Genomic DNA, 17,950 nt, shown 5'->3' on the forward strand with positions numbered 1-17,950 from the left:
ATGTTTTGTTTTATATTGTTTGTGAATGTATAATGTGTTTATATTCATTAAAAGAAGAAAATAAGACTTGGAGACGAATGTGTGTACACAGGCATTAGAGGGAGAGAGAGGGAGAGAGAGAGGGGTACAAGAGATGCTAGCCGCTCGCCCACCGTAATTCATAGGTGAACCGTCAGAAAACTGTCAAAAACATGGTACTCCCGCGTGAGATACGTTAGTTTTAATAAAAAAATGGCTTTGAAGATATTATGATTTTGTAGTAAATTCCGACGAGTGTGCACTGTGGCGTGCAAACACAGACGCTGTGAATACTTGCAGGTCAGGAAGGCGATGTGAAAATACCTCCTTTCTGCTCTCTAAAAAAAATAAAAAATAAACATTGGATCTTGTTTATCTGAAACAGTCGGTTTCAGTATATTTTTTATACAGTTTAATTTATAACCTTTTTTAAAAGAACAGAATGTTTTTTCAGCCTTGGTTAAATCGCTTTACATTATATAAATTATAGAATGTTTTATATATAAATGTGAAATAACTAAAATGTGTTTTAGATTATATAAATTATAAAATGTTGTATATATAAATGTGAAATAACTAAAATGTGTTTTAGATTATATAAATTATATAATGTTTCATATATATAAATGTGAAATTATTAAAATGTGTTTTAGATTATATAAATTATATAATGTTTTATATATGAATGTGAAATAATTAAAATGTGTTTTAGATTATATAAATTATATAATGTTTTATATATATAAATGTGAAATAATTAAAATGTGTTTTAGATTATATAAATTATATAACTGAAATGTTTTTCAACCTTTAATTATTTTTTAGAATTATATAAATTATAGAATGTTTTATAAATATATATATATATATATATATATATATATATATATATATATATATATATATATATATATATATATATATATAAATGTAGAACACACCGACCCCATTTATACACCGCTCATAAATGTAATGGGAGGGGGAGAAGCCTTATAACCACACACACACACACACACACACACACACACACACACACACATAACCGTATAACTGTGATAAACTTCAAACAAGCTAACTGACACAGAGTTCAAACAACTGGCACACACTTCAAACAAACTAACGGTCAATAGGGTAAAACTTTCTGTCAAAACCACATGATCGATGCGTGAGGAGTCTTTCATATACCATTTTAATTTAGAACTAACAGGTCAATAGGGTAAAACTTTCTGTCAAAACCGCATGATCGATGCGTGAGGAGTCTTTCATCTTCCGTTTAAACTAGCCGTCAAAACCATGATTTAGAACTAACAGGTCAATAGGGTAAAACTTTCTGTCAAAAACGCATGATCGATGCGTGGGAAGGCCATAGGTTAACCCTTGAAGTCGGAAAGTTCCGCCCATCCATCATAAGTTTACCGGAAGTTCAACCTGTCAAAAGGTCAAAGGTCAAAGTCATAAATCATCATGACAGAAGCTATCGTATAATAACTACTTATGGTGTCAAGTATTTACGGAGAAAGAATGGCACAAACAGCCTTCATATGTACTGGTGCTGCACAAATGAACAAAATAATATCGGATTTGTAAGATGGCCTAGTGCGATTCATTAAACTTCAATAAATAAATACAAATAAACTGTATATAAAACTGTATATAATAATATAAATATATATTATTATTGTAATATAAAATTGGAAATATATATTAAGAATAAAAGAATGATCATGATAACAAAATCATAATAAAAATAATAAATATTTCAAATACAATATTATTGGTTGTATTTATTTTAATAATATTTGTAATCTTAGGATTATTGTTAATAATTATAAACATTTTAAATGCATTATTAATTTATACATTTATGTATATATTTGTATTATTGCTATTGATAAGAAAGTGTATATAATATTCAATAAAGCATAATATTAAATAATAACAAATATAATTATTATATTAATATAATAATATAGTAATTTGACCATGTATTCCCTATAATAATATATTTAATATTATATGCATTGCATCAGTACTATTATTAATAATAATATTGATAGTCTTAATAATAAACATTTCAAATATAAATAATATTAAAATATAAATGTATTATATTAAATAATAGTATCTTATTATTGTTGTTGTTGCCGTTATGGTTGTTGTTGTTTTTTTATCTGTAATATTATTATCTTATCAGTAATAAAACTAACTAAAACACTTGCTAGTTTTAGATTTTTTTTTATTTTTATTTTTTGTCTTTTTTGTCTTTTAGCAAATTTAGCAATATTTAGCAAACTAACTGCAATATGATTTTTTCCACCAAAAAAACATGAAGCCCTAATTTATATAATATAATAATGCACCCATTACCTCGTTTTCAACCTTGCATGCAACCCAGCATGCATTAGTCTCTGGCCATGTTCCTCGTCTGCACTTGCCAACAGGTTGCAATTAAAAGCCTTGTCACAGGTCTGCAGGCTCCTCAATCATGCTGGTGGTTCTGGCTGCCTTGCTCTCTGGCGTCTGGCTCCGGCGCATCCATCTGAACAGAAGGTGTGTGACAGCATCTCGAACTGAAATCTGCTAGGCCACGGAGTTCGTTGTGTGTTAAAGCCTCTTGGAAATGAAACTGCAAGCCATAAGGAGTGGAAGTGATTTGTTGGTGTGATGAAGTGTGTTTGAGAGACAGGCTATTTCAAATATTGGCCTGCTGTAAAATAATCATCATTACACAACAGTTGACGCCGGTCCTTGCATTTGATTGGCTCTAAGAGAGGGTAACGACTTTCTGAAGAGAAATGATCTAAATTGTCGCACAGGGTTTATGCTTTGACATAATTTTCTCTCAAATGTTGACAAAGCAACAGGACAAAAGAGAAACATTTCTACTGAATTACACCACCATTTCATTTCAGATGCATTCACACGGGTTCATTCGTTCCTTGTGCACACGATTATATAAGTAGCTTTTGATTATTAGAACCATTTCCCATTCAAACAGGTCAACATTTTCATTATTCAGATGCCAGATTCATGTATTATTTAAAGTGAAAAATCTATATAAACAAGCAGCTGAAAAAGAAATCATTTTGTCAGCTGAGAACTTTCTCCCATACTTCATTTTTGAGATGCTTGGTCTCAAGGGTAAGTTCATAAGAGGAAATGTTTCCCGTGTCCTCATGGGGTTCACATAGGCTACGTTCAAGCTAGTTGTGGCGGAGGCGTGGTTTAGCGAAGTCTGCAACGGGAGAGCGAGTGAAGAGACGAGCGGCGATAAGTGGTTCAGGTGAGAAACAAGTAACACCTGGATCTCGTTTCAGTGATTGGCGTGGGGAACTCGCATTTAAGGAGCGCGACAGCCGGCGAAAGGAGAGAGAGACGGGGACTCGTGAGCGCAGGAAGCTGGAGAGCGATCGAGCAAACCAGACGCAGTATCCGTGGCCGAAGTGCTGTTAGAAAGTGCGCGCACCTGCCGCGCTTGTTTGTTTGTTTATTTGTTTTGTTTTGGTTTTGGAATAAAGCCTCTCACGAGCCCCGTACGCCGACTCTGGTCTCCTTCCTCTACTCTGATTGAACCTTCATTACACTGGTGCCGAAACCCGGGAGGAAGGAGAGCGTTCGCCATGCAGACTCCGTCAGCTACATCAGCCTCGCCATTTGCGGACATCATATCATCGCTCGCGGGCCTGCACCAAGAACACCACCAGGCCCTGCTGGACCTGCGGGCCGACCAAGACCACCGGTTCCAGGCGATGATGCGGGCCCAGCAGGAGGACCGCGAGCTGGTCCGGAGCTTGCTGGACCGGGAGGCTCGGACGGGGTCGGCCTCCCCCAGCGCCCCGCCCCCTCACATGCCACTCCCCAAGATGGGACCCACTGACGACCCGGAGGCTTTCCTTGACTTGTTCGAGCGGACTGCGGAGGCGTGTGGGTGGCCGGTGGACAGCTGGCCCGTACGGGTGATCCCTCTGCTGTCGGGGGAGGCCCAGAAGGCGGCCCAACAACTACCCGTCCCGAACCTCCTGGTCTACGCCGACCTCAGACGAGCCATCCTCCAGAGGGTGGGCCTCAGCCCAGAACAACATCGCCAGCGCTTCCGGTCACTGGAGCTGGCCGAGGCGGGCCGACCCTTTGTGTTGGCGCAGCAGCTCCGGGACTCGTGCCGCAAATGGCTGTTGGCCGGGGACGGCGATGCCGAATCCATCATCAACGCGGTGGTACTGGAGCAGTTCATCTCCCGCCTTCCAAAGAAGTCCGCCCAGTGGGTCCAGTGCCACCGCCCGGCGTCGCTGGATCTGGCCATCCAACTGGCGGAGGATCAGCTGGCGGCGTGCTCCGGGGTCGGCGAGCCCCTCCCTGCTGTCTCTCTCTCTCTCTCTGTTTCCCCCTCCCCCCCCACTCCGAAATCTCTCCCTCTCCCTAGGTCCCGTTGGGTGGGGCCACCGAGGGCTGCGCCCCGCTGGAGGGTGGCGATGGAGCCTGCGGCCGGGGCCCGAGGTCCCACACGAGGGATGGCCGCTCCCCAGCGACGGGGGAGTGAAGACACTCCGGCTGCTTCCCCACGTCAATCCCCTGAGCCACTTCCCGCCACTAGGGCAGCGGGGAGACCCGGGCCAGCCTGCTGGCGTTGCGGGGATCCGGGCCACTTTGTGGACAGGTGCCCGATGATGGAGGTGGGGACACTGGTCCGGATCCCGGACGACCCGCAGGCTGCCCCCGATCAAGCCGGGCTGTACCAAATACCCGTGAGTATTAAGGGGGGTACCTATCAGGCTCTGGTGGATTCAGGTTGTAACCAGACCTCCATCCATCAAAGCCTGATACAATCCGGGGCATTGGATACGGGCCGCATGGTTAAGGTGAGGTGTGTGCACGGGGATATAAGGGAATATCCATTAAAAGCAATAGGTATTAAATTTCGGGGCCATAAGCATAGTGTGGAGGTGGCCGTTAGTCCGCGCCTCCGGCATCCGCTAATTTTGGGGACGAATTGGCCAGCATTTCAGCATTTACTAGGGTGTTTGACAGCGGGTGCCGTCGGGGGAAAGAACCAGCCGGGGGGCGGGGCGAGCGCTCAGGTGGGAGAATCTGTCCCGGGGCCTAGCGGGGCGGTCTCAGGGGAACCGAGCGGCATGGCGAGGCTAAACCTTGCCGGCCGCGATGACTTTCCCCTGGAACAATCCCAGGACGAGACGCTGAAGCATGCCTTCGAGCAGGTCCGCTCGATCGATGGGCGGGTCCTCCACCCTGAGCGTCCGCTATCCCACCCGTATTTTGCCGTTATTAAAGACAGGTTGTATCGAGTGACCCACGACGCTCAGACAAATGAAGATACAACCCAGCTGTTAGTACCGCGGAGCCGTCGGGAAATGCTTTTCCGGACGGCGCATTGTAATCCTATGGCAGGGCACTTAGGAGTAGCAGCAACACTAAATCGTCTAACGACCCGATTCTTTTGGCCGGGCATTCACGAGAACGTGCGCAGGTGGTGCGCGTCTTGTCGGGAATGTCAGCTGGTAAACCCACCGGCCGTTCCAAAAGCGCCTTTGCGCCCTATTCCTCTAGTGCAGGTCCCCTTCGAGCGAATTGGTATGGACCTGATCGGGCCGTTAGAGCGATCCGCACGGGGACACCGTTTCGCGTTAGTCTTAGTGGATTACGCGACACGGTATCCAGAAGCAGTGGCGCTCCGCAACATCTCAGCCAAAAGTGTGGCGGATGCCTTGTTTCGTTTAATCTCCCGCGTGGGAATCCCAAAAGAGATTCTCACGGACCAGGGCACCGCGTTTATGTCACGCACGTTAAACGAATTGTACGGATTATTGGGCATTAAATCGGTGCGTACCAGCGTCTATCACCCACAAACGAACGGTCTGGTCGAACGGTTTAATCGCACATTAAAAACCATGATCCGGAAATTCGTACATGAAGACGCGAAAAATTGGGACCGTTGGCTAGAACCCCTCTTATTTGCTGTGCGCGAAGTCCCCCAAGCCTCCACGGGGTTTTCCCCCTTCGAGCTTCTCTATGGACGTCAGCCCAGGGGGGTGCTAGACGTCCTGAGAGAAACTTGGGAGGACGGACACTCGGATAGCAAAAATGAAATTCAATATGTCCTGGACCTGCGCGCAAAACTCCATACACTGGGGCGGCTCTCTATGGAGAATTTGCTTCAGGCCCAGGGCAGACAAAGCCAGCTATATAACCGGGGAACTAAGCTACGAGAATTTGCACCGGGAGATAAAGTGCTCGTTTTACTGCCAACCTCTAGCTCCAAATTGTTAGCCAAGTGGCAAGGACCATTTGAGGTCACACGGCGGATAGGAGATCTCAATTATGAGGTAATACGGACAGATAGAGGCGACTCACGGCAAATCTACCACCTCAACCTCCTTAAAAAATGGAGCGGGGAAGAGTCAGTGTTGCTAGCGACGGTAGTGAGTGGGGAGGATGATCTCGGGCCAGAGGCGATTATTAAAGGAAAACCCCTCGCACTGGCTCTAGGAGGGGACCACCTCTCGCCCTCGCAGCTCACTGACATCGCGCAGTTGCAGGTAGAATTTGCAGACGTGTTTTCGCCCCTACCCGGCCGTACGGACCTGATTCAGCACCACATTGAGACAGAGCCGGGAGTCGTAATTCGCAGCCGGCCATATAGATTGCCTGAACACAAAAAAAAGGTAGTTCAGACCGAATTAGAGGCTATGCTGGGGATGGGAGTAATCGAGGAGTCACACAGCGATTGGGCGAGCCCGATAGTTTTGGTGCCCAAAACGGACGGCTCGGTACGGTTCTGTGTAGACTATCGCAGGGTGAATGCAATTTCCAAATTTGATGCTTATCCAATGCCGCGGATTGACGAGTTGCTCGATCGGTTAGGCACGGCTCGTTTTTATTCGACATTGGACTTAACCAAAGGTTATTGGCAGATCCCCTTATCTCCCATTTCCAAAGAAAAGACCGCCTTCACCACGCCGTTTGGATTACACCAATTTGTTACGCTTCCGTTCGGCTTGTTCGGGGCCCCGGCTACGTTTCAGCGCCTCATGGATCGAGTGCTGCGGCCCCATGCTGCATATGCCGCCGCCTACCTGGATGATATTATCATCTATAGTGGGGACTGGCAGCGGCATATGGAGCATGTGAGGGCGGTCCTCAGGGCGCTGAGACGGGCGGGGCTAACGGCCAACCCGAAGAAGTGCGCAGTTGGGCGGGTGGAGGTAAAGTATCTGGGCTTCCACTTGGGCCACGGGCAGGTGCGTCCCCAAATTGATAAGACGGCAGCAATTGCAACCTGTCCCAGGCCCAAGACCAAAAAGGAGGTGAGGCAGTTCTTGGGGCTGGCGGGATATTACAGGAGGTTTATTCCTCATTATTCGGACCTCACCAGCCCGTTGACTGACCTCACTAAAAAGGAGGTACCAGATACGGTCCAGTGGACGGAGCCGTGCCAACGGGCCTTTACCCGAGTTAAAGCGGCCCTGTGTGGCGGGCCGCTCCTGCACTCTCCTAACTTTGCTCTCCCCTTTTTTTTGCAGACCGACGCATCGGACAGGGGGCTGGGCGCGGTCCTGTCCCAGGAGGTGGGGGGGGAAGACCGCCCGGTGCTGTACATTAGTCGGAAGCTCTCCAAGAGAGAGACTAAGTACAGCACCATAGAGAAGGAGTGTTTGGCCATCAGGTGGGCGGTTCTCACCCTTCGTTACTACCTCCTGGGACGGGAGTTCACCCTCTGCTCGGACCACGCGCCCCTCCAGTGGCTCCACCGCATGAAGGATACCAACGCGCGAATCACCCGTTGGTATCTAGCTTTACAGCCATTTAAGTTCAAGGTGATTCACAGGCCGGGGGCGCAGATGGCTGTGGCCGATTTCCTCTCCAGGAATGGGGGGGGGGGCTGCAGGCCGGATGGCTCCCCGGCCTGAGTCGGGCGGTGGGGGTATGTGGCGGAGGCGTGGTTTAGCGAAGTCTGCAACGGGAGAGCGAGTGAAGAGACGAGCGGCGATAAGTGGTTCAGGTGAGAAACAAGTAACACCTGGATCTCGTTTCAGTGATTGGCGTGGGGAACTCGCATTTAAGGAGCGCGACAGCCGGCGAAAGGAGAGAGAGACGGGGACTCGTGAGCGCAGGAAGCTGGAGAGCGATCGAGCAAACCAGACGCAGTATCCGTGGCCGAAGTGCTGTTAGAAAGTGCGCGCACCTGCCGCGCTTGTTTGTTTGTTTATTTGTTTTGTTTTGGTTTTGGAATAAAGCCTCTCACGAGCCCCGTACGCCGACTCTGGTCTCCTTCCTCTACTCTGATTGAACCTTCATTACACTAGTGTTTTTTCATGAAAATGAAGATAAATAGATAAAGTAGAATTAAAATAGAATAGAAAGTGCTTGAGTTAGAGGGTCAAATAAATGGCTTTTATATTTGGGTGGAGTGTGGAGTATCTGAGACGCGCGCAGAACATAAAACTGACTGGAGCGGCTCCGGTGAAGACTGGATCTAAAACTTTCAGATGACACATGGCTCATTTCTCCGTCACTGTAAGTTACTGAAATCACACATGAAAACACAGAACACTTGATAAACACACGTTTGTGCACTGGGGCAGTTCTTGCTCACTCTTTATGACATGATAGTCAACTAGTTGCCTGTTCACAAACCCCGTGTTTTCCGAGAATGCAGTTGTGAGTCTCTTTAAATGCTAATGAGCTCTGCTCATGCCACACCTCTCTACCATGGAAGAGGAAAGGAGATTTGCAAAATATCCTAAAAAATATAAAGTCTGGAGGTGCAGCTGGATCACGAAGATTGGATTCTGATCCATCCTTGAGTTTGAACTTTTTGCCTTGAAGTCTGCCTAGAGTAAAATGGTTTCTGCAGACATAAACTAATTTAGGTGTATTCAGTGGCAAAAATGCCAAAACAAAACAAAATTAATCCACTTCGTCCTCAGTGTCTCTGATGTCAGGAGAAAATGAAGATGTTCACTTTTACATCCAACTACAAAACACCTGCATTGCTTACAAGACATTGTTGTCACTACAGCTGCTCGAGCGCAGAGAAAATGGAAGACAGCATGTAACGGGTTGAGGGTAGAAATATGCTAATACGGGACAGTCTGTCAGCTGCCGAGGATGGGGCTTGAGCCATATGACATCATATTGCTCAGAAAATTAAAATGACTTGATTATTTAGACTTGATTATTGTTTATGTTTTTATTTTACATTTTAATTAATATATTTAATTATTTAATATTTTATATTAATTAATATTAATTCATTACACACAGACTGATATATTTCAAATGTTCATTTTTTTAAATTTTGATGATTATAACAGACAACTAAGTAAAATCCCAAATTCAGTATCTCAGATAATTTGAATATTGTGAAAAGGTTCAATATTGAAGACTCCTGGTGCCACACTCTAATCAGCTAATTAACTCAAAACACCTGCAAAGGCTTTAAATGGTCTCTCAGTCTAGTTCTGTAGGCTACACAATCATGGGGAACTGCCGACTTGACAGTTGTTCAAAAGACTGACACCTTGCACAAGGAGGGCAAAACATAAAAAGGTCATTGCAAAAGAGGCTGGCTGTTCACAGAACTCTCTGTCCAAGCATATTAATAGAGAGGCGAAGGGAAGGAAAAGATGTGGTAGAAAAAAAGTGTACAAGCAATAGGGATAACCGCACCCTGGAGAAGACTGTGAAACAAAATCCATTCAAAAATGTTGTGGAGATTCACAAAGAGTGGACTGCAGCTGGAGTCAGTGCTTCAAGAACCACTACGCACAGACGTATGAAAGACATGGGTTTCAGCTGTCGCATTCCTTGTGTCAAGCCACTCTTGAACAACAGACAGCATCAGAAGCGTCTCGCTTCAAAAAGGACTGGACTGAAGCTGAGTAGTCCAAAGTTATGTGCTCTGATGAAAGTAAATTTTGCATTTCCTTTGAAAATCAGGGTCCCAGAGTCTGGAGGAAGAGAGGAGAGGCACACAATCCACGTCGCTTGAGGTCCAGTGTGAAGTTTACACAGTCAGTGTTGGTTTGGGTTGCCATGTCATCTGCTGGTGTTGGTCCACTGTGTTTTCTGAGGTCCAAGGTCAACGCAGCCGTATACCAGGAAGTTTTAGAGCACTTCATGCTTCCTGCTAGCCTGGTAATACCAGACTCTGCTACTTCACTTTGCTTCGTAGACAGAGTCTGGAATGGCATAATAGAGAAGTGTTTTCTCTCTCGCTAGTGGGCGCTTGTCTGAAGTTTAAAATCATTGGTTACCCGTAAGCCAATCAGATACGTTTAGTTATAACGTATGTTATGCGCCTGTACAGCCCCATCGAAGCACAGACATCATGCATCGAACTCAAATCTGTGATTGAATTTCCACTGTAAACCTGTTGTTAAACACTCTTCTTGTTCTGGCTTCAGTTTGAAAAAGAGTTGAATGTTCTCCATAACACAGCGAATTGCATCCCGTGTCTCGTTTCCCATTTCCGCGGTCGTTTCGGTTTTCGATTTCTCTAACCTACAATTTAAAACTCGGTGCTTAGCATCTACGTCACGGCTCTCAGCCCGCTCTCTGCTCGTTGATTGGCCCGGCTGTTTTCAGACCGGTGGCAAACAGAAAGCTCTGACGCTGTATCAGACTGAGTACAGAAGCGAAATGAAATTGAGTGCAAGTAGGAAGTCTGACGTAGTCAGGCTAGCTTCCTGCTGCTGACTAACTTTATGGAGATGCAGATTTAATTTTCCAACAGGACTTGACCCCTGCACACAGTGCCAAAGCTACCAGTACATGGTTTAAGGACCATGGTATCCATGTTCTTAATTGGCCAGCAAACTCGCCTGACCTTAACCCCATAGAAAATCTATGGGGTATTGTGAAGAGGAAGATGCAATATACCAGATCCAACAATGCAGAAGAGCTGGAGGCCAATATCAAAGCAACCTGGGCTCTCATAACACCTGAGCAGTGCCACAGACTGATCGACTCCATGCCACGCCACATTGCTGCAGTAATTCAGGAAAAAGGAGCCCCAACTAAGTATTGAGTGCTGTACATGCTCATACCTTTAATTTTCATACTTTTCAGTTGGCCAAGATTTCTAAAAATCCTTTCTTTGTATTGGTCTTAAGTAATATTCAAATTAGAGATACTGAATTTGGGATTATAATCATTATAATCATCAAAATTTAAAGAAATAAACATTTGAAATATATCAGTCTGTGTGTAATGAATTAATATAATATACAAGTTTCGCTTTTTGAATGGACTTAGTGACATAAATCAACTTTTTGATGATATTCTAATTACAGTATATGACCAGCACCTGTTTATGCAAAACCATGTAAAAGTGAATTTTGCATCCAATGTCCCCTTTAATCAATTACTGGCCACTGCATGAAAACAATTAATAACTTTAAATATCAGTGGCATCACTATGAAGAATATTTTAGTACAGTATCATATAAAATGAACAATTAACAGAACAGTTAACAGAACGGAACATCATGAAAATTTGTTGTTTGCTGTTTTTCTATTATGAAAATTAGAGAACAACAAAAACAACTCTGAGTTCCCTCACTTCACTCCATGTGATCTTTTATTTATTTGCTCCTAGATTCACTGCAAACATAAAAAGTTCTTCTTCATCACCTCAGTGTATCCTTTTTTGTATTTCCCAGCATAAATAAATGTTCTCATGCATAATCAAATGGGATAATCCTGCTACATCGCCTTCTGTGACCATGCAGGTTCTTCTGCATTCAGATTCAGAAATGACCCAGACGTCGTCTTCCTGTTTATAGTTTATAGCTCGACCCTCTTGGTTCTTGAACAAGGACACTTGCTGTAAATATCTCCCATCACTCCAATGTCAACCCAGTCGTTTCCACTTTTTTAGGTAAATATTCCCAATGCCTGCTGTTCGATGCAGCCGCAGGATAACTGCATGACTCCCATGCAGTCCCCCATCATCAGACAATGATTGTCTGATGATGCGGGACAGCAGTGGGCAGCAAAAGAGTTTTCCGTAGGGGTAGGACGTTTTGCTGGTAAACACACAGAGGTTTTTCCATGACGCCTAGTGCAACGATCTACTGCTGATAAATAGACTTTTTTCGATGCAGGAAGCCCTCTAACAGTTTGTCAGGCTGCCACAGCAGAGGATCATGGGTCACAGCATGCTATGCCTGAAGGCGCCTATACAGTAGATGGGCAGTCAACCACAGCAGAGCTGATTTTAGCCAACCCCATCCCTATTCTCTCTCTTTCTCTCTTTTTTTCCCTCAACCTCTGGCCCAGCCAGGCACCGGCAGCATCGATCACAGTCCAGGAAATCCAATATTCTGCACCAGTCTCATTCCCACCATGTGCCTGTACGAAGTCATTTGTATTCTTTCTAAGTATAAATAGGAAATCTTTATAATAATGATGGTCTAAAGGGTGGGAAGCGGTATCCCGGTTAACCTTTGATCTGAGATCTGGGAGAGCAGGAAAATACATCTGCATTTGTGTGAAGTGGCACCCTCAGTTCACCCCAGCCTGCTGTATTTTTCCTGCCAGCGATGTTGGGTTGTTATGAGACGAGAGATGTTGGGGCTTCGCAATTATACTCTTACATCTCAATTCTACTATATCAGGCAGAGAGAAAAGCATTAAAACTATGCATCACACAGTATTTACCCTGTAAAAGTGAACTTAGAAATGAAAGTAATTGTTTGAATGGCTTTTGAGTCTATGCAAATTGTTCCCTTTATTTGCATGTTTGTACAGTATATGGCTTGTTTTCTATGAGAAAATGTCATGGGGATTGAGGTGTTCAAATGTATTAATAATATCACATGAATACTCATGAGGCAAAAAAAAAAACAATACCTTAAAATGCCACACACAGACATCAACATATCTGAAAGATTATTTTAATATGGGAACAAAACTCTTAATGTCACAAGACCAGTTTCTAAATGTTAACATCTTGAGCAACATGAAAATAAAATTAGCAAGCGTTAGAAATGCAACATTATAAATTATGTCTGCCCCAGTTCATGCTGTGAAGAGAGTAGATGAGACTAAAACACAAAGCAAGTAGATCTAATCAGAAAGACTCAGAGGGAAGATGAACATTTGGATGGGATTTATTTATTCAGTAAAATATTAACAGATGGTAGTGAGGTACAATGATTCATGAATAGTTGTATAGAAAAGTTATTTAGCATAGGCTCCTTCTTTAATCCTAATCATGGGGATGCAGATTCGGTGGATCCTGCCTGAAAATGAAGGTGGGTATAGACAGGGCCAACTTGGTGGTGGTGGGGAAGATGGAGGGGAAAGTCAGTGTCATCGACTGCAAAATGAAAGAAAATTCAGTGCTTATATACTCCAGGTGTCAAGCACTGATTGGCCAGATCTATTAATATGAATGAATGATTTTGCATTAGAGTCTTTCTAACAGAGCTTGCGCTTGCAGCTTAATATCTATTTAAACTAAAAAGACAAAATAATAATTGAATGTGTTAAATGAATGAAGGATGTATTAGTATTTGTTTCAGCAGGATTTACTGCTATGTACAGTATTCATTACATGCATAGCGTGTGAAATATGATTTTAAGAGTGACTCCAACTTATTTTTCTTATTTGCAGTTCAGGAGATGAGCAGTATCGCTGGAACACCCAAGGTAATTGTCATAATTTTGTAATGATTCTTGAACTTTTCCTTTTTTTTATGTAGATTTCATAACTACACTGAATTAGTAGGGCTGCAGCATGTAGGATATTTGCATTATCTTTATGACTTTTCACATAAAAATGTGTTTTACACACATTATTGGTCTGGATAGAAGAATTCAAACATTTTAAAATATATACTTTGCATTATACAGTTTTTTTAAACAGCATTTATAGTATATATTATTAATTATGATTAATTTAAAAATTAATTGTTGACTATTTTCATTTCCAAATTTTATCAGTTTATTTATTTGATTCGCTGTTGCAGCTCTAGTGTGCTTGCTTTAATCGTGTTTAACCCAAAAAAAGCGAGGCTGATTCACTCTCATGTGTCTAAAGAGTGATGAATCCCAGCTTAGCATCCTGCTCTCTGGCCGTATGGGTGCTACTCCAGTTGAGAGGTTAATCTTATGTCTCGGGGAGCTTGTGTAACCCTTTATCCCTTGGCAACGTACACCAGACTGACCTGGGAAGATTTAGCAGTCAGTTCTGACACAGAGCAAGCAGCACGCCGATTAACAGCGTCATCCTAACAGCCAATTAAGTTCAATCTCAGCCTGTTTGGATGCTTAGTGAGCAAGTGATGGGAAAAGGTCAAGAGGTCAGAGCCCAAGTCTGACGAATGAGGCTTCAGGAAGTGTTTGTAGTGTACAAGTGATTGACCTCCTCTCTGTTTATTCCAGATGGACAGAAAGATATTGAGGAGGAACTAAACACAGGTCTGGAACTGGTGGACTCATGTATCCGCTCCCTACAGGAGTCTGGGATCTTGGATCATCAAGAATACACCACAGCTGATAGTGAGTATATCCATCACAATTGCTTATTCATGCTTTTGTGTGTGTGTATGTGTGTGTGTTGTAGTAGTAGTAGTAACTCCTGGGTTTGCTTTATGTTAGTGTTTTGTCCATTAAAGAAACAAAATCCTAATCCTACCAATTAGCGAAAATATTTTCACCATTGATTTAAACTTGACGGTCTGTCTGAGAGTCACTCTTTTGATGTTTACGTTCATTCAAAAGGACATTGTGTGTGTGTTCAGTGGGCGGGTTCCTAAACAGCAGCTGTAACACTGACAGTGTATATGGTAACTGGTGCATCAAGGAATTTAATGCTAGTTATTGCAATAACATGAAAGTTTTTCCAGACGAAGCCTTTAGGCAAACAAAAAAGGAGAATGTTGACTCTGTACACAATTGCACAACATTTCTAATCTCAAAAATGGCACAGTTGTTCTAATTATGTTTGAAAAAAATGTCTTTGTTCTTCCCTCTTACAAGGTGCAACATATATTTCAAATATGTTGTCAGACATAATGTGTGTGGCTTATTAAAGCTTGAAAATTGTGAACGGAGTAATATTTTTTTCTGCATAAATGAATTTTGGAAGCTTTTCACATGCTTATTGAGCAATCTAATGTACTGATGCAAAAACATGCTAACATGCAAAATATAATATAATATATCATGTAATAATCAGTTCATACATATACTGAATACTAGGTAGCTGAATAATGTGCAGCAATTTTAACAATATCTTCTTGACACATTGAAAGTCAGGAAACAGCCTTTTTTCACATCTATAATTGTAAAAGGCAACCGTTTGTCTCACTTTGTATCTGCAGTTTGAACATAACTGAGAACATCTGTCAAGATTAATGTTATGTACGTTGCTTTTATTATGTCAGTTCTGATAATTAAGCTGCCTGTTATGCTGAGCATTGCACCCAAAGCATTTTATTTAGGGATGGTAATAAAATTTATTTTTGTCATTTTTGTGAAACTACATCTGGCTGCATGCCATGTTAAATTAAGACAGCAGAACTGGAAGGTGTGTGCCAGAACAAACAGAAGTCTGTTGTTATAAATATACTTAGAATTGTGGTCTGTTGTGGGCAAATAACTCTCCATTATATGCAAATAAAACCCAATAAAGAGATGGAAAGTCTGACAACTATTCACCCTCATTATTAACTTGTTTGACTTAATTTATTTTGCCGAACACTTTAGAATATATTTAAACACTGGAAATCCAGCATTGTTTGGACCCCACCATTATTAAAAATATATCCTTTTGGGGAAAAAAATGAATGTACTGTAAATAGTCAGAGTGAGTAAATGATGAAAGAAGTTTTTCAGTGAATTCTTTTTCATGTTTTGCTTTCCCTGTCAGTAAAATGTAGCTTGTGGCAATTTTCCAGGTTTTAGTACAAAAATGTAATTTAAAAAAAAAAAAAAAAAACTTTGAAATTCAAATTTAGTTTTTTCCCCAAGCTTGAATAATAATAATAATAATAATGTAGAACACTGTAAAAAAATGCTACTGCAATTAGTTATAACAACTTCAAAATTGTTGAGATAACATAATTAAATTAAATTAAATAATTAATAGTTAATTAAACCAAAGTTAACTAAATGTATAATTTTAAGTTGAACTTAAACAACTTGACACAAAACATTATTACTTTATTCTAATAATGAATTTTAAGTTGTTATAATTAATTGCAGCAATCTTTTTGTACAGTGTATGATTTACTTCTCAAACAACTTTCACTCAGAAATTGTTTGTAAATTTTACAAATAATTACAAAGAAACAGCAAGTAACACATTACAAGACATTTTGAAATCAAGTCTGAAATGGTATGTTTTATTTACAATGTTTATGTACATGTTTTTATTTAAAAAAAAAAAATAATTCCACAGTCCGTATTTTTTTTATTTTTTTTATTAAAAATAAGATTATACAGTAGATGATGATGATGTATGTTACCTGTGCAAAATTAACTAGAATTCATAAATCTCTGAATGTCAACTTGTTTTTTTCTGTGATGAATTGTAACTTTACCACCCCTTCCCGCATTTCACCTTTTCTCTTCCTCTTTTTTTTTTTTTTTTTTTTTTTGGCAGAGATTAACAACACATAGGCTTAAGCTGTTTTATGAAAGGATACGTTACTTTACCGTCTTAATCTCCTCCCAGAAAGTAGAATGTCATTGATCTTTTTTTCAGAGGTCAAAGTTCCTTTTAAATAAGTTATTGACTTTGCATTTTCTGTTAAGGTCGGTGAGAAGAGAAAAGTGCCACAGGTTTTTGCAGTCCAATTCCATCTTTAAATTGAAATAATCCAAACAGATAACGCCTTTGCCAACTAGACATCCCTTCCACAACATTCTCCGGGCTTCAGGCGTTAGAATACCACAGCTGAACATAACAGTCCATGAATTATGTATTGAAACTAAGTATGTTTACTATAACGGGCTGAAATTACGGTGAGCCTCTAACATTCCGCTAAGGACAGAGTGGCTTTCAATAATTGATCTGATAGCGAGGTGAGTCGAGATAACGTAGCTGGAGCGCTGCGGAGGTGTCTGATGTGGACACGCTTTTCCGTATATTATCTGATAGCCAACAGACATTGGCCTCTGTGATCCAAAGGCTTTATTCTTTGAATGGAGCTTGTCCCTGACTTGTTCAGAATGCATTAGTGATCTAAGCATACAGGAATAAGAAAAAGATTGATGTCTTGAAGGCATCGGTGTCTCAGTGTCTGCTATGTGTAATGTCAGCCTTTTATTTCTTTCCATATGATTATATTATATATCCATGTCGCCCCTTTTTCTCATATACTGAGTCAAAGCAGCACAATGATTCAACTCTTGTGAGTTTTGTAAAAGAACATAAACAAAATAGATCCCTCATGAAATATTTCATTATATAGGTAGCAAAAAATGAAGTCTCTTATAGAACAGTCCATGCTCTTCTGTGATGGGATTATATATTTCTATTTTCTATAAGTTTTATTCAATCCATTGGTTAATTTAACAGTCTGGCATTACCTGAAATGCTGTCAAACACCTTCTTGCACCATGGCGAATGACACAACGGTAATTAATCAAACTTCCCTGCATCTATTTATTCAGTTATTAAATTTTTGGGGTGAATTTGGCTAAGGATGGTCTTGCTAGGCACAGATTTCCCAGTCAGTTAACCATTGATTATTTTACGGACATTTTAAACAAAATGCAAAGTGTTTATTATGTACTTATGCTGCTCATATTTTCAAGATAACTATATAATATACTAATTCATAATGTTATTGTTGTGTTAACTAAAATTTAGTTTGGAGAAAAATGATGCACATTCCTAAATCATAATTGTTTTACCAGTGGAATCCAGTATCACAGTGAACATGCTGTTAGGCACACTCTT

General features: G+C 41.6%; 2 protein-coding genes across 5 annotated transcripts in view; both read left to right on the forward strand.

The window, feature by feature from the left end:
- Positions 1 to 17,950, forward strand: part of LOC127946211 (catenin delta-2) — a 280,344-nt gene that overhangs the window by 139,073 nt on the left and 123,321 nt on the right. For all 3 annotated transcript variants that reach the window (XM_052542619.1, XM_052542620.1, XM_052542621.1), the window contains 2 exons: positions 13,655 to 13,689; positions 14,425 to 14,541. In XM_052542619.1, the coding sequence (XP_052398579.1) occupies positions 13,655 to 13,689; positions 14,425 to 14,541 (152 nt within the window). The remainder of the gene's footprint in view (positions 1 to 13,654; positions 13,690 to 14,424; positions 14,542 to 17,950) is intronic.
- On the forward strand, positions 3,232 to 8,326 carry LOC127946212 (uncharacterized). 2 transcript variants are annotated; one of them, XM_052542622.1, is made up of 2 exons: positions 3,232 to 4,760; positions 7,554 to 8,326. In XM_052542622.1, the coding sequence occupies exons 1-2, from the start codon at positions 3,639 to 3,641 to the stop codon at positions 7,938 to 7,940; spliced, it is 1,509 nt and encodes a 502-aa protein (XP_052398582.1). In that variant the 5' UTR covers positions 3,232 to 3,638; the 3' UTR covers positions 7,941 to 8,326. The 2 variants fall into 2 exon arrangements, with proteins under 2 accessions (XP_052398582.1, XP_052398583.1); XM_052542623.1 differs by having other exon boundaries at positions 8,067 to 8,326.

The sequence above is a fragment of the Carassius gibelio genome, chromosome A24 (assembly GCF_023724105.1).
Source record: "Carassius gibelio isolate Cgi1373 ecotype wild population from Czech Republic chromosome A24, carGib1.2-hapl.c, whole genome shotgun sequence".
Classification (NCBI taxonomy): Eukaryota; Metazoa; Chordata; class Actinopteri; order Cypriniformes; family Cyprinidae; genus Carassius; species Carassius gibelio.